This window comes from Miniopterus schreibersii, assembly GCF_964146895.1.
Source record: "Miniopterus schreibersii genome assembly, chromosome: 3".
Classification (NCBI taxonomy): domain Eukaryota; kingdom Metazoa; phylum Chordata; class Mammalia; order Chiroptera; family Miniopteridae; genus Miniopterus; species Miniopterus schreibersii.
Window position 1 is genome coordinate 68483639 of NC_138103.1, and position 21730 is coordinate 68505368.

At 45.6% G+C, this 21730-nt stretch overlaps 1 protein-coding gene across 1 annotated transcript in view; it reads right to left on the bottom strand.

The window, feature by feature from the left end:
* ARHGEF28 (Rho guanine nucleotide exchange factor 28) overlaps positions 1–21730 on the bottom strand; it is a 245968-nt gene that overhangs the window by 130365 nt on the left and 93873 nt on the right. Inside the window, exons 5-8 of the mRNA XM_081132719.1 lie at positions 16721–16904; positions 14173–14353; positions 11571–11643; positions 584–636 (exon numbers count right to left, since the gene is read on the bottom strand). Of these exons, the coding sequence (XP_080988845.1) occupies positions 584–636; positions 11571–11643; positions 14173–14353; positions 16721–16904 (491 nt within the window). The remainder of the gene's footprint in view (positions 1–583; positions 637–11570; positions 11644–14172; positions 14354–16720; positions 16905–21730) is intronic.

The following is a 21730-nucleotide window of genomic DNA, read 5'->3' on the forward strand; positions in this document are numbered from 1 at the left end:
AAGTCAGGTGGTGGTGTTTTTTTAATGACTACGCGCCACATTAATGTTTCCTTATTTTTGTAAACTAGAAAAACAACCTCCGACAACATCAGTAAGTACGTGTTACATGTATCAGGACACATAAGCAAAAAACTAGTCTTGCCCTTAATTGATATTATTTAAGAGCTAAAAATAAGAGAAGGATCTGTCCTAAACTGAAACATGCCTGCAAGCTCTCCACAGGTTATTTATTCCGGAGAATTTCTCCCAGGTACACTCTAGCAATCACATTACCGGCAAACATTTGTGGTTATCGAAACTCAAGTACAAATTTGTTTTGGAAAATGTATTAAGTCATCTTGCATATACAACTACAACCCAGAAGGATAGCTGGGTATGGTCATAAACAGTAGAGATGGAAAATTCGATAAAGAAAACTGAATTTCAAGTTATTCTAAATGCGACTCGGGGCACATCTCTGGGTGTTGGGGTTTATTGTTTTGTCTTATTGGTTTGGTAAAACTATTATTACCACTAGATCTTCACTTCTACTTCAACTCTGGAGGGCAGGAGAGAAGAAACGGGGGGAGCAGGGAATCATTACCTTTCCATCCTCTTGTTCAGGCGACGATCTACTGGACGCCAAATTCTTAATCTCTGCAAAAGGAACAATTCTCATCAGGATCTGCTGATAAAAGCTTTTGTTTATGGAAAAAAAAGGGAGGGGAGTAGGAGAGACGGGAAAACTGGATGAAGATTATAAATGAACCTCCCGGGAGCTGTCCGCGTGCAGCTAGGACTCAGATTAGGCTTCTTAAAAATCGGCCCTCCACAAAGCAGAGCATCTCGTCCCCTCACCGCCCACACTCCGGGATTGCTTGTGTGGACCAAGGTGAAAACAAGCCCAGGAGCTCCCACAGGAAATCCTGAGGGGGGAAAACGACCACTGCGCAAATAAATGCCCTTGATTCCGAAGGATGGCTGCTCGCTCGCGGAAGGCTCTTCGCACAGCACAGACTATCTAAGGCCACGACTTGAACCCACCTGAGGAAGCCCCGCACATCTGCTTCCTCAGCTACCACAGGTGTCGTGTGTCATTCCTTCTCGAGGCGGTCTGGCCTTTCCTGGGGCGTCAGTGGAAGTGGAGGGCACCGGCACAGCCTGCGGCTCCCACGGCGCGGGGGCAGTGGCAGGCTCGGCACTGCCCGCAGGCCTGCGGCGCCCTCTCTCTGCATAAACACTTTCCTGGAAACGTCGGCGGTCAGGATGTTCTGGGATGTACAGGAAGGTTCACTTAAGGGGTATTTTTCTCTGCGCCTTGACTGATTGGTTCTCTTCCCAAGCACTCAGGTGCGGTAAACAAGGGCCACCATTGTTAAATAACCACCAACATGGGGGCCGGAGGGGCAGGGAAAACAAAAGGACAGCCGGCTAAGAATCTTTGCCCACATTTGTATTAACATAGACCACTGTGGGCCCCACGGCCTGCCCTGGACCCCGCAGCTCCCCGGCCCACTGCTGCTCCCAGCGCACAGCACCTAGCCGGCCCTTATTCCACTCGGCCATGCCTAGTAATGCAAGTCACCTGAGGCCTCAGACCTCAGAGTGGATTTTTTTCAAACTCTTCTCACTGCCTGGCAACACGTCAGGAGTTTTCATCCGTGTTCCTGCTTAGGAAAGTCTGAGGGATTCATTTACACCTTGAGGCAAGGAGGAGGCAGAGACGTGAACTTTCCCAGTGGCTGAGGGGTTTCTAAAAATCTGCATCACAATAACTCTGAATTTGCTTTACATCCAACAAGTAATAAGATATTAACACTGCATAGTAGTGTGCTGTTCTTGACTTCATTGTGCATGTTACAAGGGAAAACAAATAGCCTCAGTTTTGTGTGGTCTCGTCAACTGACCTCAACACAGAATATGAGGGCAAAGAGGGAGCTGACCCGCAGCCGGGGCAGCTTTTGTTCCCTGGCATCCCCGCCTACCTCTAAGTGCACGCCCCGCACAGGCCTCCAGGTGGCAGCAGAGTAACACCTGCAGGGCGACATGGTCCACAGCATGTGCCAGCTGGGCCAACCTCACCCTTCAAAAGCCTGCGGTGTAAGGGCCTGGGTCTGAAGCTTTCATCCCACCGCACAGATGCAGAAAGTTGATGTGAAGCACCTACTCTGTTGTTTACATTATAGTAACATAGTAAGGGTTTTATTTTGAAACATGTCTACCCAAGCCCATAAAAATTGGGTAAGTGGGAAAGATACCACCGTGTTAGAAAACAAGGGAAGGGTAACCAGAACCAAAGTTTCAACAGATACATCCGCAGAGACAGCAAGAGCCACACACGTTTTCACTTCGTCTATTATAGGATATCCCTTTAAAGCCTTTTCAGACCATGTGCTCTTAAATTATGATCCTGCATTTCTAAAGAATTCTCTACTACATTAGCGATTCAGAACAGTACACATTTCATTCAAGATTGCTCATGAGGAAGGCTCTAGCACCTGGTTGAGTGTGCAACAACAAAGAATGTGTTCACCCCGGCAGTACACTCACGCTCCAGCTTCCTGCCCTCTCTAAAAGCTAGTCTTTGTTCATTGCCTGCCTACGTTTTTCCTCATAGTCTAATGTAATTGTGTTTCATTTTTGAACAAACTATCTTAAAATAGACAAGTCTTCATAAAATTTGTACTCCATCATTTAAAAGATAACTTACAAAGTTATAAAACCTTTATCCTAAAATCATTAAGATATTTGTGATAGTGTGTAAATTCAGGATAATAATGTATCTTTAATTAATCTAGGTCTATACGGAACTGCATCTTAGAGCTTTCAAGGAATTTGGCACTCATTCGACCAGGGTTTAATTAAATTGCTCCAGGAGAGTTTCTGCTAAATTACTAGGATCCTTTTACAGTCACCCACTGTACCACCAACTGCACAGTGCAATCAAACCACTCATTGCTATAGCAACCTTCAGCAGATAATGATATCAGTGACTCCAAGCTATTCTGTTTTAAAGGCCTATTAATCTTGCCTTTAAGGCCCACCCAGAAGTAAGAATTACCCCCTCTAAATCGGACTTACGAACTTCATAAACATACTTTGTATTGCCAAGCTACAATGGAACAAGAAATAATCTCTAATAATCATGTTTGCAGTGACATTGCATCAGCAAACAGGGTTTTCAAAACAGGGTTAAGTAGCTGTAAGATTAATATCAGTGTCTTAAGAAACAGATTAGCCTAACAGATCTCAACTCTGTGCACAAACCTGTCTCCTTTTGAAAAATGGAGCCAAAGAGGCCAGACTTAAGCGAAGAAAAAGCTTACATTGAAAATAAAGCATGCTCAGTATTCTTTAACTACCACTTGCTGTGCCATCTGACTCCTCTCCCAGGAAGGAGGCAAGAAGAATCATGTCAGAGCCAGCCAGACAGCTGCTGCTGTTTCAAGCCTACCTCAGGCTCAACTGTCCACGGTCAAGTGCACCACTGGCTTAGATGTGCAGAGCAGCACCAGAAGCATAACTGGAAACAAGGGCCATGCTCTCAGCTTGCTCTACCCACCCCACCAATGCCCAGAGGAACCCTTAGGGTGGTTCACAGTCTTTGACGGAATCTTTTTCTCCCAACAGACTGAGATCTGGAAAGGCTGGTCCAAATCAATTTCGGTCCAACACTTGCATCTGCAGCGCCAAGCAGGGCGCCGAGACATTACAGGTGCTGAGTGAGTGCTTCTCTCCTCCACCTGGACCTGGTGGCCTGAAACAGCCACCGAGATGTGGCAGGTCACTAGGCAAGCGGGGAGTGAGCCAGGGAAGGGAGAGCCGTTTACTGCTCTGAATTGCCACCTCGAATACTTCCAACACTAGCACTATTTTATCACGACTCCGAGCTGCCAGGTGGATCTGCCCGATGAACGCTTTCCCCTTGCTTCCCCCCACCCTGCACCTCGGAGACCAAATCCACCCTTTCCTCTCCAATTGGGCGCCGGTGTTTCACTCACAGTGACTTCACTTCAGTGCCACTTTAGTGTTGCGGCCTAGTGTGCCCGTCGATCCACGGCCGCCAGAGGTTCAAAACGGCGAAGGGAACAAATCTGAGAAACTGTCCACCACCCTTCATTCAGAGGCTACACAACACTTTGACCTTCTGTTTCAGCATCCCAATCATGTTTCTCCCCCCGAGAGAGGGACTACTAATAAGGACAAGTGCGGACTGGGGGAAACAGTGAGGCACTTATCTATCGAAATATCGACGTGAGCCCTGTGGGTCCACAAGCAAAGCTGGGCCCCGCTGAGCCGCAGCACCAGCGGCCAGGCTGCACACCCGGGGAGGGAAGAAATGCCTGCCCTCCAGCAACTCCAAAACGTGGTCCTTCACAATTTAGTTCTTATATTTGTACTCCTCATTCTTTCAGAAAGAATTTATGACATCTTTTTTGAAATACAGTTTTTTAAAATAATTTGTGACACTTTTGAGCCAAAAAAGTAATTGTTTAAGAAAATTTGAACAGGACTACAGAAGAGTAACCAATAACACCACGGTTAATGTTTTAGCATATATTCCTCCCCATACATAAATTTTTGTCACAGCTTTATTGAGACATAATTCAATACCATATTATTCACCCACTTAAAGGGTACAATTCAGTGATTTTTAATATACTCAAAACTGTGCAATATCATCACCACAATCAATGCCAGAACATTTGTATCACGCCAACTCGAAACCCAGCACCCCTATCACTCACTACCCATTCCTCCTCAGCCACCCCCTCCCACCCCAACCCTGGGCGACCACTACTCTATGTTCCATCTGAAGGGACTTGCCTATTTGGATATTTTATATAAATGGAATCACACAATATGCAGTCTTTTGTAACTGGCCTCTTTCATGCAGCATAATGTTCTCAAGGTTCATCCATGTTGCAATGTATCAGCACTTCATTCCTTTTTATCGCCAACTACTACTCCGTTTCATGGGTACAGCACATTTTATATATCCGTTCCTCAGCTGATGGACATTGGGCTGTCCCACTTTTTGGTAGTTATGATGAATGCTTCTATGAACATTTGCATATAAGTTTTTATGGAGATGTTTGTTTTCATTTCTCTTCTGAGTATAGATCCAGGAATGTAATGACCTGGTCATGTGGTAACTCTATGTTTAATGTTTTTATAATACAGATTCTTTACATCTCCAGTGTACACATGCACATATCCCCCCATGACCCCCAGTAAAATCTCAAACAGTAAAGAATTTATTCATGGAGAGAGAAAAAATATATCCTCAGCCCAAAAATTTGGTTGCAACTATCAACTGGGCAGAAGCTCTAAACTTATTATATTTCAAATTGAGATCATGACATAATTTTCCTAATTTACTCAGTTGCTTGAATAAAATGAAGTAAGTAATCATTCAAAGATAAACAAGGTTCAGTTTTGTTTTGGGAATGATTTTATGTCCCTAAGACTTCACACGTAGCTCCTACTTCAATTCAGGAAAGAAACCCCTTCGCTATATTTTCAACTAAAGCTTATTTCAATTCTATGAGACGCTTAGTCGATATGCTTAGTTTAATGCTTGTCTCTGCCCCACAGGCTGTGAATCTGACGGAGCTAGAACAGCATCCACAGCAGATGGGAACAGAATTTGTTGTATCTGGGTGCGTTCTGAGGAATCTCAGACTCTTTCCAGATCAAATGATGACTTTTTAATTCTGTGATAAAGTGGGGGAGGCAAGGAGGAGAATTTTTCTTTTTTGTGTGAGAAAATACTAATATCATTATAATAATATACGACGTGAGCATCGTACCAGCTTGATACCCTATTTTTTTGCCCTTGGTGACAAAAAAGGCTGAACTGCTTTGTATAATGAAAGAAGCTTCTCAAGCTGGGAAGAACATTCTCTGTGTATGATTTGTAATTACCTTGAAAATGCCAAAATGCCTGACTCCTGGGGGAACAACGCTGATCAAGTCCTTGGGTGGATATCCCACACTGGGGTTAAGATAAGAGCTGGGCGTCCAGCTGAGGCATTCCCCCTGCGGGACAGCCTTCCCGATGCTCTTCTGAGTCCCCACCACTCGGGTCCCAGCCATCCTGGGGTAGACAGAGAACCTGCGTCTTGATGAGACGTAGGAACCACATTCAGCAGTTCTGAAAAGGCACCGAGCTAGAATATTCAAACTGAAAAGCTCTGGAAAGGAAATTTCGCACTGATGAAAGCCCTCTTGTTCCCCAGTCGCATCTAGCAGGAGGTATTTAAATAAATTAGGTGCATCACAGACCTCCCTCTTCACGGTTCCCTCACTCAGAGCACTCAGGGAAGTGAAGCACCCTCGTCTAAAGGAGGCCAAGCAAAAAAAGTGCTCACCTTGTCACTGAGACACAAAGAGCTATGTCCCGCTATCTACACCCAGACATGCCCACCCTTGAGTCGCTCTAGCACGTGACACAGCCTGAAGTCATAACAACAGAGCCGGCCTGTGTCAGAGGCGGGGCAAGGTGCTCGAGCGCTGGTTCCTCACCTAGGCCTCACTAGGAAGGCAGTTTTCAGTGACACTCCCACTCTGCCATTTTCTACAGGAGAAACCACAGCACGGTCACTTGCATAAGCTCAGAAGCAGTCTGTGCCAGAGCTGAGGCTTTCAGCAGTCCGCTTGCTGCTGGTGTGTGTCATCGAGACGTGTCTGTGCCTGTGGGCCACAGATCTCCCGTCCTAAGAGCTTTATGAGGCCGGCCAGCTGTGTGGGAGAGCGCTCATTTCAAGGCAGTGGTGTTCATTTTGGACTGTTCATCACACAAGTGCTGGAGAGAACCCTAGATCAGTAGTCCAACGGCTACGTAAGTCAACATTCTGTTATGTAAGGGTGGTGGGCATTCTCCAGGGTAGTGAGTCCTGGGCAAGCTGTGTCACCCCAGACAAGCTGTAACCTCTCTGTGCTACACCTGACTCCCAGAAACAGCCCCCCCCCCATGACTGCTGGAAGGTGCACTCCATAAATCTGCAAACTTTGCTCAGCTCACAGCTGAAGCCCCAGCACGTGGAGCCACGCGTGACACAGCAAATGCTTGAGTGAAATTAAATGACAGTCAGCTCCTTGAGATCAGGGATTTTTTTCCTATTTGCCTTTTTGGTTACAGCTATGTAACGAGTACCTGGAACAGTGCCTGGCACCGGGTGGGCACCCGCTAAGTGTCTATTGAATGGATAGGTAAACGAGCCTGCAGGACTCCTGTCTGTCGACCTAGACTGTGCCGTGCATGGGATCCACGGCCTCTCCCGCCTTCCACAGGGGACCTGAGGAAGAAAACCCTCCGAGCCTGCTTGCAGCTTCTGCCTCAGCCCTGAAGGAAATGACCTGGCCTTCTCCCCTCTGTGACTGGACCTCACGCTCCAATCCCAGCTCCCTGGTTTTTTTGTTAATGAGAATGTGGAAGATAATTAATGGGGAGAAGCTAACAAAATAAGAAACCAGTTACACAAAAGTTTAGACAACAAATCACGCAGGGAGTTTTAAAACTACAAAAGAAGAGGAAAGAAAATGGGTTTATAGAGTGGTCAGTGGTATTGCAGTGGTTCTCTGCTTTATGGCCCAGAGGCTCTGGGCCTCCCAAACAACACGAAAGTGTGTGACAAGGCATGGGTGATCCGAAAACTCAAGGCGGCCAGAGCAGTCCCTTGCTCCATCCAGTGTGAGCATCACTGTACTAATGGGTGGAGAGAACCCAAGAGGTAGTGGCAAAGGAGGAAATGAGGTCTAGAAAGGACAGGATCAGTAAAGATGATGAACAGCAACATTTCTAAAGGACCCGCCACAGGCCACTTCCATGAGATGCTGAGAGCTGTGGGAAAGAGGCTCTCCCAGGGTCAATTTAGAAAGCTGTAGGTTAAACAAGATTACACCGGTTTGTTGACTGCAAGACTTACTAGAACCTACAAAGACTAAATGTGTTCTCAGTCTCCAACACGGGGAGGTTCATAATACAGCATTTTCTACTCATCTGGCCAAAGAATCCTTATTTTTCAGAACATCGTCCGGGATTGGCGCTCTGGACAAATGCTCTTTGGAAATCCTAATGCAAGATAATAAGGCACAAGATAAGGACCGAAGCATCAAGGGAAGAAACAGAGTCAGCTGGGGGATTAATAAATGCTAATAATTAGCTTAGTCATCTCAGCATATTAAAAATGACATCACTTTGGGGCCATTTAATTCATTTGAAATAACTTCCCATCATTCTGGAAGTACATTTACAATCATGAAATTATGGAAACATAATTGGTTCATAGACAATAATAAAACCATGATCACACTAACAGGAACAGCACAGTAAATGTCCAGGCTAAAGTTATTATAGTCTTTTAATCAATGGCAGCCACAGATACAAGCTTAGAGCATCCCCCTCTGTCTGCTGCTGCAGGAGGAACAGAAAAACATGAGCTTTTAAGAATCTTCTAGTAAATGTCAAAGGGAAAGTTTGCTTTTGGAGTTTAAAGGGGGGGGGGAACAAGCTCTTACCCTCAGAATGTTTTGTTCTTCCAGTTGAGTCACCTCCAGGGTTATGAAAGGACAAAAGCTAATAGAATATTTTCACTTTAGTTGAATACTGCCCTCTGCTGGAACATGCATACAGTTTCTATTGTCCAACAAGCACATACAGGTAAAAGCATTGTTTAGATCTATAAAATACATATGTTGCTTGGAATTAGAGGACTAGAGTTTCTGTCCAGGTTATTTTGCTTATTGGTTGAGTGACTTCAGTCCAACTAGCAGCCAGGTATGTATTAACTCATCTGTCCCCTAGGCCCATCAAACTCAACCTGTCTAAAACTGATCCTTCTTCCCGTAAGGCCTGTCCATCCAGGGACACACCAGGAATCACCTCACCGCTGACACTCACATGATGTGCTACACCTTCAGGACAGAACCCACCTCTCCAAACTCATTGCACTGCTATGATGCTGGCCTTCTTCTGCCTTACTTTCAGCAGCCCTCTGGCCTCTCCAATCCATTCTCCACACTCTCACAGTCACCCTTCTAAAATAATAATCTAATATTATTTACTTCAAACAGCTTCCTAGAGCTGTTGGGGTAGAGTTCCATTTTCTCACCTGGTGTACAAACCCTGCAACCTGCCTCTATCCCAAGCCTATGTTCCTGGCATATTACACACTTACTTACACACACACATACACACACACACTCCACACACACCATACTCCAGGACTGTAAAGTGACCTACATTTCCTCCAGTGCATCATCTGGTTCAGGGCTCTGTATTGCATATATTTCCCCTGTCTAGAATTCCCTTCCCTTTATTAGATCACAGCTCCAGGGTCACCTCCTCCAGGAAGCTTTCCCTGACCACTCCATCATCACATTCTACAGAGTTCTGATAGTGCAATAGCCATAAGACTCCTGTAGCACTTACCATAATGTGCTGGGAAAGCTTTTTTTCCTGCCCCATTCTCAAATTGTTCATCCCATATGGGCAAAAACTTAGAATTTAAGTACATATTTAGACATTACATTGTTCTAAATTAGTTTGAAGGTGTATCACAGGGGAATAAAAATATACAAGACATTACGTAAAGATCAGAACTTGACTTTTTTAAAAAACAAAGACAAAGCAAGGGCGAAGGCTTAAGAAATAAAAGTAAGGCAAAAATGTATCCGGCAGTACCCCACACGTTCGCAGTCGGCCGGCCAGGAACTTAGCTCCACCTTTTAATCAGCCAACTAGAAGCAAGAAACTGATCAGTTACAGTCAGAGCAGTAAAGCCAGCCAAACGCTCAGCGAAGCCAGCTTTCCTGACATGCGACCGGAAGAGGTCTCCCTGCAGGTCACCCAGCGCCACCTCGGGCACAGCCAGCACGCTGCCCGCAGCAGCGAACGGAGAGGGCGTCTCCACGGGGCCCACGCGGGTGCCCTGTGGGAGGCTCGGCGGGTCAGCCTCCCCCAGAGTGTGTGCCGTGTGGGTGGGCCACACAGACTTCCACAGACTTTCCTTCTCCAAGATGACTGTTTTAACAAACATGGGGACAAAGAGTTTAAGAGTATACTGCCTGACAAATACGTGGAACGAAATTATTCTACGTTCTAATTACATGCAGAATAAAAGGGATTAACCAGTTGTCAGCAGCCCCAGCAACGGGCACGGTGGCTCTCAGCCCTATCAGGCTGTCGTCTCTTTAAATGAACAGACAGTTTGTAATGTCCCCTCCATGATCCTGGGTTTAAAAAGAGAATATACCCTACTCCCAAATACGTACAACCCTAGCCTCACATATAATGTCAAAAATAAAAACAGTGCTCTAACATATAAAGCAAAAGGAAACCGATAAAAAATAATATGTATTTCAATATATAAAACCTTTGGCCTAACTACCCTAGAAGACATGGTGATGTAGTCAGATTCTTGGAACTACTGTGTTTTAGAAAATAAAACAGCCCGGCGGGCGTGGCTCAGCGGTTGAGCATCGACCTAGGATCCAGGCGATCGGGGTTCGATTCCCGGTCAGGGCACATGCCCGGGGTGCGGCTCGATCCCCAGTCAGGGGCGTGCAGAAGGCAGCCGATCAATGACTCTCATCATTGATGTTTCCCTCTCTCTCTCTTCCTCTCCCTTCCTCTCTCTGAAATCAATAAATAAAATATTTTTTAAAAGAAAACAAAAATATCAGAATCCATTCCACATAACAAGTGCAGGAGTACTCCAGGGCAGGTGAGAAGGCTCCCTAGAATCACAGCGTGTGTTTACTGTTAGGACTCACTAACAGGTCAGACTTATTTGTGTATGTAAAGAGGGAAGAACCTGAGTGGAAGCAGAGACTGCACATCCAGAGAAACTGCCAAGCTGGAGAAAATAAGAAAGTACCCCATCCCGGCAAATGACCCGGGTGTTACGTACGAATGCAACATCAACACGACTCCATGGGTCAGGACATGGAACAGAGCAGTAACGATGTGGTATAAACATTTCACCCCCTGTAGGCTCCCACCGCGAGTGGATTTGTACCATCAGTCTCTGAGGCTCCCTCAGGACTGTGAGACACGCAGCAGGACAGCCCGGGCCGGCGGGGCTGTCTGAACCCTGCAAACACCCGCAGCCCGGCCCTCACCCCTGCAGGCCAGGAGTGCTCCCCACGACCCTCGGGACAACAAAAACAGCTCGCATCCTCCGTCTTCTTTAAGGCCCACTAGCCCAGCGCAGAGCAGGGGCCCACAGAGGTGGGACAGCTAAGGAACAGGTGAGCGAAATGGGATGAGCAAACGGAGCTTGCAAATGAGGGGAACCCTCTGTGTGTCAGGAGAGTGCCCTGAAGATCAGGAATGCGGCGGGACTGGCCCAGGACCTGGAGAAGAGCACTCAGTAAATGCTAATTGAGAAAAAAAAAGTGGGAAAACGCAGTATATCTCATTCGATGCTGTTGGAGGACCCGGGGCCACATAGTAGCCCACAGCCCTGGCCTTGCCCCTGAGCCCTGGTTCTGGCTCCGCCTCACGGTGCCCTTCAGCCCCAGCGAGCTAGCTGGTCCCGGGCGCTTTCCTAGCTCCCGACCCGAGGGAGAGGGAGCGAGCATACCTTCCTCGGTTTCTGCAGCACTGGAGGGCATGTCTGGGCTTTCCTCCCGCCTGGTTTCTTGCTCTTCAAGAGTCTAAGGAAGCAAGAAAAACATAAATCACTGAATAGCATTTGAGGCTTCGAACAGGCAACAAAGAGATAAAATCACACTCAAGGATCTCAGAGCTGGGACAGGCCAGCAGCGTGTCAGGAAAGACCGTGAGAGATGTTGGAGGAACCTGGCGGCGTGGGCCAAAACTTCCCTGAAACCAATCCTCTACCGCTTCCCCAGGTCACAGCAAGGCTCTCAGGAGTGGGATGCATGAACCAAAAAGAAGACAGAGAACAGAACATCTTGAAACCGGACTGTTTTATGCATCTGCCCACCTAGACCAACCCCCATCCACACCCTAAGACACAGGGGTCTCGGGGACCCAGGGGTAGCACCACCATCACACAGCGGACCCAGGCTGAGCGTGGGCCGTGGGCTGCAGGCTCACACACAGGTGCGGGCTGACCCCGCTGAGACGGAGTCTGTGAGCCTCTGAGAGAAGCTGCCCTCTTTGGAACCCTCGTATTTTCTTTTGAAATGGATTTCCCACAGCCAGTGAAAATGTGAAGAAATATAGAATTATGTGTTAATGGATCAAATGGTAAAACAGCCCAAGACTGCATTAGCACATGTCCCAAACTGAACACGTGGGCAAACGTGGGCAGACAACCCTACAACCGACACACACGCCTGCATCCCCCTGGGCATGTGACTAAGCTCAGTGCATCAATTCTCAGCATTCTCGTGGACAAAACGCTGCCACAGGGAGAGAACTAAAACACGATTAAAAGATTCAGCTAAGATTTTGCCTATTATTTAATTTCCTAATATCTTTATAGTTTGGATATGTAGCACCAGCCTGTCGTTGTTTAACGTTTAATATTCATTACAAATTACCAGCCCACCAGTGCCAGCTGTAACAGGATGTGAGGGCAAGAATCCTTTACAACTTGAACAGTGCGGCTGAGTGGGGTCGGCCGACTGGCTCTCAGGCGTGGTCCAGCAAACTTAGGTTCTGCAGCAAGGTTTTACTATTGTTCTAGAAGCTGCAGGTAACTGGGCAATGCCCAAACCCTGGGACTGAAGATGCCTCCGTAGCAATACTGCGGATATACTGTGGTTCACTGAGGATGAATTAGTCCCTCAGATCAAGTCAGATATAAAATTAGACTTTTAGACACCTAAGATTTAAGAAAGCACAAATACTTTTTTATTGCAATACATAATATCATATTTGTTACCCAAAAGTGTAAAGCTTTAGTGTGGACAGCCTATGTAACAATTACCACCTGCTTACATTTAAAATAACATCTAACCAAGTAAGAAGTACCACAAATATTTTTTTTAATTCAATAATACCATAAAAACATTTTGTTGGGCACGTAAGAATTAATGACTCTGGATATCCTAAAGAATTCCAGCCTTGCTCCCTTCCGGTCACCCAGCCACACAGCTCGGGGTAGGAAGAAAAAGAGGCGTGCTAACACCTGGGACACAGGCCATTCCATTGTAACTGATGCTTTTATCATAAACAAACATTCTCAGTGTTTTTCATGAAACAAAAATCTCTAAGTAAGTGGAATGCAATTTCCATTTGGTCTTTGTTTTGTGAAGTCCACCAGGAAAGAGTATTGAAGCACCTACACTTACTCCTAAACCTTCTGCAAGGAGGTCAGCGTTATCTCAAGTGTGTTATGAGAAATCACAAATCCAAACCGAGAAGTTGGAGGATCTTACAATGGAAAGAAAGCTCAATAATCGTTGCTATCTATACACAGAGCTTGCTCCACCCTTCTGAAGCGCTGTGTTGCCAGGCGCCCGTGGCGGTCTGAGGATACATATGTGGCTGAGCTCCACCCTGAGGGACCTGCACCGAGCAGAGCTCATCCCGAGCAGTGCTCTCCCAGGCCAAGCCTCTGCCCAGCGGAGCAGCTCTCAACTAGATCGGCTCGGCCCTTTTACTCAAAATAGCATTTTGCTTAATAATAATTATAAGATGTAAAAAGTCTGTATATTCTTCCAGATTCCACACAAAAAATTAAAATAATGAAGATGCAACATTTTAAAGCTCAAGATGGGCATGCTCTGACAGCCCTCATAGCTGGTGTTTGGGCCCCGGTGGGACGGCAGAACCCTCTTTAAAAAAGAACTGGTTTTAAGTGAGCAGACCCCATTCAAGAAGAATCTGTACACTGGGACAAATGCTTAACCACACCTAAGCCATAAGAAACCCCACAAGTAGGTATTACACATGTAAAATAACCCTAATTGCAACTGCTTTAGATAGGAATGATAATATAGTCAATACATTAACAGAAAATTTCCAATGTTAGAACTTTAAAACCCAACATTGGCAAGGCTGGCTCATAAAAAATAAAAGAAACAAGAATAATCTATAAATTACCATTTTCTACTATAGAAGTGTTACATAATAATCTTCATTCTACTGTGTACGTTTCCAATTCCCCGGCCCCAGGGCTTCTATTAGGAAAACACGGTTCCCCAAACAATGCGTGCGGCCCGCGCTCCACGGGCGCGTGTTACTGTAGGCTAGGATAATGGGGCACAAACCTTGGAGAGAAAGGCTCTGTCCCAAAAGTATTTCCTGAAGAGTTTAATATCCGCCTCCAGCAGATGCTCGGCCGTGTGGTTCAGCGTCAGCGTGAGCGTTTCCGACGCGTGGGTGTACCGCAGGACGGCATCTTCGCTGAGCCGCGCTCGGGAGCAGCCCGGGGAGCGTCTGCCCTGGAAACTGAGCGGCACAAATCAAAACCCGCGCACACTCCGGAGCACCAGCCCCGAGCCCAGCACCCTCGCTGCCCCCGGTATCGCAAATCCGACCGGCGAAACAGTCCTCCAAAGCCACCTGCTGACAGTAAGTACAGAAGATCATGGAAGCAGGTTCCACTAAAGCCATCTTTCTTTCTCCACCTGGAGGAGATACCAGTGGAAAAGCCATTCACATGTATCATATACATTAAAGATTTATGTACATAATGAAACAGTGCTGACTATTAAGCATAGTGCTTTACCTCAATATTTCATTCCCCTTTCACTCTGAAAAGATGCCTCTCCCTTTAATGGAGCCACATGTAGAGCAAATTAGCCAGCAGCCACCCGTTTATTAGATGATTACAGTGGAAAACAGACATGATCTCCAGGGAACGTGGTGAGGTTTGGATATTGCAAACAGTGAGATATTCAGAACACACTGGCCGACTGTTGTAAATCATGTTCTCATGCAAATTAAAACATGCATAAATTCGATCGTGCTGTATGCCTGAATACACTCATACACAAAGGAACAACATTCCCGAACTAAATTCTTGACTATCAGCATATTTTCTGTTCCGTTTGGCTAAGAACAGTTCCACTTTTATTAGCTGTATGCAGGCTCCATGGCTAGTATCATAATATTCTGGATGGCTGATCAGGTCCTACGATAAACACAGTAAAGAAGCCTCAGGAGGAAAATGTGAGTGTCTCCCAGGGAACAGCCCCCCAGCATGTCGTCACATCCCAACAGCTTGCTCCCAGGTTCCTTACATCGCAGAACCAGGGCTCTGCCTCTTTCCCCTCCACTCGTGACTTCATTCTGTTCATGAAGATCTGCTTTTCAAAAATGTAGTGTACTTCCAACCAAATAAACGTTATCTCCATCACACGGGGCGACAGCAAGAGATCCATAAAGAGCACTTACACTCTAAGGTTTGGGGCATCTCCCTAAACTCTGGGCACTAATCACTGGCAGGGACTCCAGAATCTCCCAGGAAACACCTTCCTATTCCAAAGACAAGCCGCTGTGGCAAATGGACAACGGACTCCGAGCCTGAGCAATCCGATCACCGCTATTAATTTAAAAAATGGAAGGTCTACATTTAGCTTACAGTCCGTCTACTTCTAACCCCATGAATGGATGTATTAGATGTGTAAACTTTTAAAACACGTAATATCTGCAGGTCTTGGACCCTGTAGAAAGATAAAAGCTACCAAGGATGAAGTCAGCCTCCAGGATCTCAATGTAACACTAAGTCCTGTCTTCCCTGTTTTAGCCAAAAAAGCAGGATCATGTTAGAGCAAAAGAAAGGGCAATTCCCTGTGGATGGGCTCTCTCCTTGGTTGGTGATCATCTGACCAAACTGGGGGGCCAGGGAGACACAGAAAGCTCTGACTTCTACTCCAATGTCCAAGTATGTACCATAAAACCATAAATTAATTACATTGGGTTCTATGAGCCAAACGAGAAAGACTAGTCCATTAATACTACAGTAATGCTGACAACATTTCATATTTATGTAGCGCTTTGTAATTTTTAATTTACTTTCCCATTTATCTGGGGGGTTTTTTCCACATTTTAAGTGAAGAAAATTACCATATATGAATCCTTGTTTCATAGCTTAAAAATAATGACCGATCTGAACCATTCTAAGTAACAAACAGTACATTCATAATTCACTGAAAGTGTGGATATCATCGTCAACACAGACAACTTCACAGCTGACAAATTATTTCTTTTACATTATTTCACTAGATCCTGATCCACCCACTGGCTTTATAGTGTTTTAAGGTTTCTCTGTTATTTACTGATTCAAAAACATTTATATTCTTTCAGTGAATGTTACAGGCTGAACACCGCAGTGTGTGAACCAGAAATAGTTTCAGCCCTCCGATGATTTAGGAGGGAGGCATACGAAACAGGTGATCACTATATATAGAAAATTCTAAATTACAACTAATACTGTGAATGATTTTAGTCACAATTACTGCTGTGAATTAATAAGCATAAAAGACCATCACACAAAAGGCCTCTCTGAAGAAGCGACATTAAAGCTGAAACCTGAAAGATAAGTAGGGGTTATTAATTATTATTAAGTATAGCTCCTCATAGAGATTTTAAGGCATCTTCCCCTAACTACTCCTCCCCCATGAAGTGTTAATGCCAAATATATCTGTATATCTGCGTATGTGATATGTATACACCTGTACCTTACACATGAGGACTAATGGGAAAACATAAACCAACATTAGCTTGTGGTTTGGTTATTTCCATTTTTCCATTATGAACAGCAGACTTTCTAGAAACAGATTAAGAGAGAAACTACTAAGTAGCCAAACTCACTTTGTGATGTCTTCGGCCAGCGTGGAGTGTCCACCATCTAAAGCTAAGTCTAAAGGCGTGGCACCCTCTTCATTGGGCAAAGCCAAGGCCTGAGCTCCCCCCGGGAGGCACACGAGGAACTGGGACAACTTAGGCAGGCCCCATCGCACAGCCAAGTGGAGCAGAGACTCTCTGGGAAGAACAACTGAGGAGAAGACACACATATATTAGTCCCTCTGTTTACAAATTCTGTCTCATACATTTTATCAGAGACCACATATCAGACACAATAAGAATGGCAGAGCCGGAAGGAACCATCATAAGCATTTAATCCGAACAACTCATCTTAGAGATGTGGAGAGTTCAGTGACTTTTCCAAGGTCAGGCAGGTACTGGAGTCAAGTCTGCTCTTTCCACCCACTACGGTGCACGTTCGCATCGCCTTTCACTCACGTGCAGTAACGTCATCAGGGGAAACAGGTGCCAGGAGCAGACCACCCTTTGGGGTCAGACACTGTCTGGGGAGCTGGTGCTCCTGCAGCAGGGCAGGCTCTCAGGGGCCAGTGCCAGAGAGCAGCCTGTTTCCACCCCCTGTCCTCAGACGTGCTCTCCCCTGATGAAAAACTGGGACAGAAATGGGCTTCTTCTTTACAGCTGCATAGTACTCCATTGTGTAAATGTCCCACAACTTTTTTATCCACTCATCTACTGATGGGCACTTGGGCTGTTTCCAGATCTTAGCTATTGTAAACTATGCTGCTATGAACATCGGGGTGTGTATATTCTTTCTGATTAGTGTTTCAGGATTCTTAGGATACATTCCTAGGAGTGGAATCACTGGGTCAAAAGGCAGCTCCATTTGTAATTTTTTGAGGAACCTCCATACTGCTTTCCCCTGGAGAGTATTATGCTAAGTGAAATAAGCCAGGCAGAGAAAGAAAAACACCACATGATCTCGCTTATACGTGGAATCTAAAGAACTTAATAAACAGATGAACAGAATAAATTCAATGACATGGAAGCATAGATCAGACTGACGAATGTCAGAGGGATGGAGGAGGGTGGGTGGGTGGAGGGGGAGAGAGTGACCAAAGAATTTATATGCAGATATGCACAACCCAAGGACACGGACAATGGAGGGGAGAGGGACTGGGGAGGGGGATGGGACGGGGTGGAATGGGTCAGAAAAAGGGACATCTGTAATATTTTAAACAAAAATTAAATTTAAAAAATTAAATTAAATTAAAAAAGAAAAAAAGGAAATGGGCTTCACATGTCCAGAAAACTGGAGACCATGGTCCTCCCCAAACTTCATCCATCTATTAGATCTGTGGGATTATTTCAATGTATCCAAAGCCACCCCAGCTCCTGGCTCATCTGCGTGTCTTGGTTTCATTGCAGTGTTTCCTGCTCTATATACTATGGTGGTTTCCTAACTATATCATCTGACAGGTGAAGGGGGTCCTTCAAGTTTTTATTCCTAACATCCAGCAACCTATCTGACAAACAGAAGTCATTTGGTATTTGTGGAGTCGAATGGCAATTGACTGTTAAAATCTCAATTATTTGTGTATGTTTAAACCACCTGGTTTATACAGAGTTTGTGCACCTGTATTTCCACTGCAATGACCCAGTGCCTGGAACACAAGCGGCCCGTGATAAACATTACATTGGAAATATGTAAAAGAACCAATTTGCTTACATTTAAAAAGCCAGCCCAGGCCCGTGGACTCCAGAGACATCAAGACACACCTTAAAACAAGCCTAATCTTAACAAGCTAAACATGAAAATTCTAAGATTCAAGATCTGTGGACTAAACATGCAGTAAGAATCTGACTTATACATGCCCTCCTGCTAAGTACTGTGACTATGTGTGTACCTGAAAGAGATCCAGACAACCCTGCCTCACATTGGGCGACAGGGCTGAGAGGGAGGGGCCTGCTCTGTCCTTTCTCCTGGCATAGTGACTGGCACATGTGATGTGCTCTATATATATTTGTTTATTGAATGAATGAATGAATGAATGAATGAATGAATGAATAAATGAATGACCAATGGCTCTTTCCCTGGTGCGCACCCATGGAAGTCAGCTTTTAATAACTACAGCAATTTGGACCTGCAGCTGCCATTTGGAGCATCTCTCATTCTTGGTTCTGCCTCTGATATCTCTTAACTAAACTCAGACATGAACTACCTACTCCCACATACAAGTTAGACACTCAGGACAAAAGCCACCTACTTCTCCACACAGCTTACCGTCCGCACTAACATGATTTTACTATCCCACTGTCTTCAGCAGCATAACTTGACTATTCCATTTACTTACTCAGGCAAATGACTGACTGTCCACTATGGGAATTTCCTTTAAAACCCGTCAACTCTTCAACATACAGTTTTTAAGCCCTGAAACCAATGTTTATTATATCATGACCCTTATCCAATCCTAGTCAAACTCCCCTCCCTGCCCACCACCCTACCACCCCTCCCCTGCATTAAAAGGCCCTCATTAAACCAAACGTCAAGTCCTCAATAAACTGCACTTGGCCTTACCCACCGGAGACACTGCTAGGATGTGTGGAGGGGAGCTCTCCCCTACACAGCACGCAGCAAGCTCGCTTTGTCTTACTAGCAGGCGGTGGGGATGCTACTGGGGGAGCCAGCGTCCAGCAAAGCTCTAGTTTGAAACAACCAGGAAATACTCCACTGCACATGGATGCAAAGAAAACTGCTTAGTCTACATTTAAACTAATTTATACTGCTATTTCTATATCTAGATCAGTGAACATATGGCCTTATATTTTAAAAAGATAAATGAGCCCTCCCAGTGAAATGACACGGACTTCATGTGTATTTGCCAATCATGCACCTGAGTGACACAGCACAGACTCCCAGGAAGGTGACATCCGAAATGTCAAAACATCTAAGCCCAGGGAAGGTGGTGCGCGTGCGGGGACACACACACACGCACACACACCGACATTTCAATATACTTCATATCTTCAAAAGAACTGTGGTGGCTATTAAATAGCTTGCCTTTAATTATTTTAGCCTTTAAATTTTGACCTTTAAGTCTGTTTTATTAGAAAGTAGGATTCGTTTTCTTAGCCGATTCCCGACAAGGCATGTTTGATGTTTCCATTTTGTTTCCTTTTTAAATGGTAATCAGGAAGAGGGTTGTTAGGGTCAGGTAACAAAACAAACACACGCATGTACACTCCCCAACATGCCTGTCAGCGTGAGACTGTTACCAGCCGCACTAGGATGGACTTTCTAAGTCATCAACCCCAATCTGAATCTGGGGAGCGTGTCCCATGGCTATACAGGACACAGTTTTCTTCCAAGAAAAATATGACCAGGAACACCTAAACGTTTTGCATTCCCTTTTAGAATAATGCCCCTGATAAAGGTGGGGATGATGTCTGCCATTTCAAAGGTACTCCCTGCCGTGCCCGGTAAATGCCCTAAACACCCCCAAACCCCAGGTGTGCTTCACTGTGCTTAGCCCGACAGACAGCGTGTGTGTGGGGAGGCCTGTTTCCTCCACCAGGAGGGCTTTCCAGGCCTGTCCTGTTAGCCCAGCTCCCTGTTCCCTCCTTTCTGGCTCCATCCTCACATCTAGTTCAATGGGAAGGAACAGTAAGCGCAGGGGACTGAATGTCACTCCCTCCACCCACCCCTCCTTCTTCCAGAATCTACCCACTTCCTAGAGTGATGGGAAGGCAGGGGGAAAGAGATCTTCTACTGTTTCGGGGGAGGGGAGAGGAAAAAAACATACAAAGCCAAGCAAAATGTTTGAGAGCTCTTTCTCATTCAGTATAAAAGTTCAGAGCACAGAATCAGCCAAAGAGCTTGAAACAGGAAACAGTAAGACATATATAAATTATTATGTTTGTTATAGAGTTTCAGATTCCTAACAGCAGTCAGGAAAACAAGCTCTGTAAAGGGGTTATACAATTTGGCAGAGGTGGAGGTGTTCAATTAAAATGAAATCTTTTATCCCCAAATAAATAGGTCCCTTCCTGTTTAGTTGGTACCAGGAGTTGTTTGAACTAATTGTAACTGCCACAGAATGACTAAGAATTGCTCTAATGGCAAACATTAAAAGGTATGACCTGTACCATCCTGGGAGCAAGATCACCCAGACAGAGAGGAACTGAGCCGGCTGTGCCATTCAATCCACATTCCCATCGGGGCACAAAGGGAGGCTCATCTGCCCCAGACAGAAGGGGGCTGCAAGGAAAATACTAAATGGGACAGAGTTCTCAAGAGCTAGGAAAGCCGGGATTGGGGGACTTATCAGTCATATACATTTGTCTGGTCTTTTAATACCAAAAAGTATAATAAACAGTCACTAAGCTGATATGTGGTACATTTGAAAACAGTTTTCCTCTGGCTATAATTTAAAAGCATAATTTAAGGGAACTGGCTGTCTGCTCAGGAGGCACTGTGATTGCATCAGCAGAAGACACCAGCTGGGCCATTAGCCGAGTGCGCTTCAGCCACGCCCTGGGCAGCAGGCGCTCGCTCACTCGGTGCCATCAGCAGCAATTATGTCAGGCACCCTTTCCAGGCTGCGCAGTGACTTTTTCATTTGCTAATATTTCTTCAGGGCTACGATTTGCACCCACCATCCATGCAGTCATTAGATGTTTGCTGAACGCCCAAATGCGCCAGGCGTTCTCTGCTCTCCCCTCACAGCACAGGCACCTCCAATTCACTCACCAGGTACCCTGTCTTGTTTCGGAGACAAAAATGCAATGCGACCTAATTGGATTATTGACAAGCAGAAAAGGTGTCGATTCAACCTATCTTGGAAATGGCCTTTGGAAGCCCGCAACGTGAGTTGATATCAAATGCAGCCAGGAAACCGGCCACTCCCCGGCGGCCAGGAGGGGTCCGCTCACTGCCTTTCACTGAAAGCCAGAGCTGCGAGTGCAAAGGCCCAGCTGAGAAATATTACACTCTGGATGTGAGCTACAACTTCAATTAACAGAGGAAAAAGTACACTTTTCCTTAAGAGTTCACTTCTG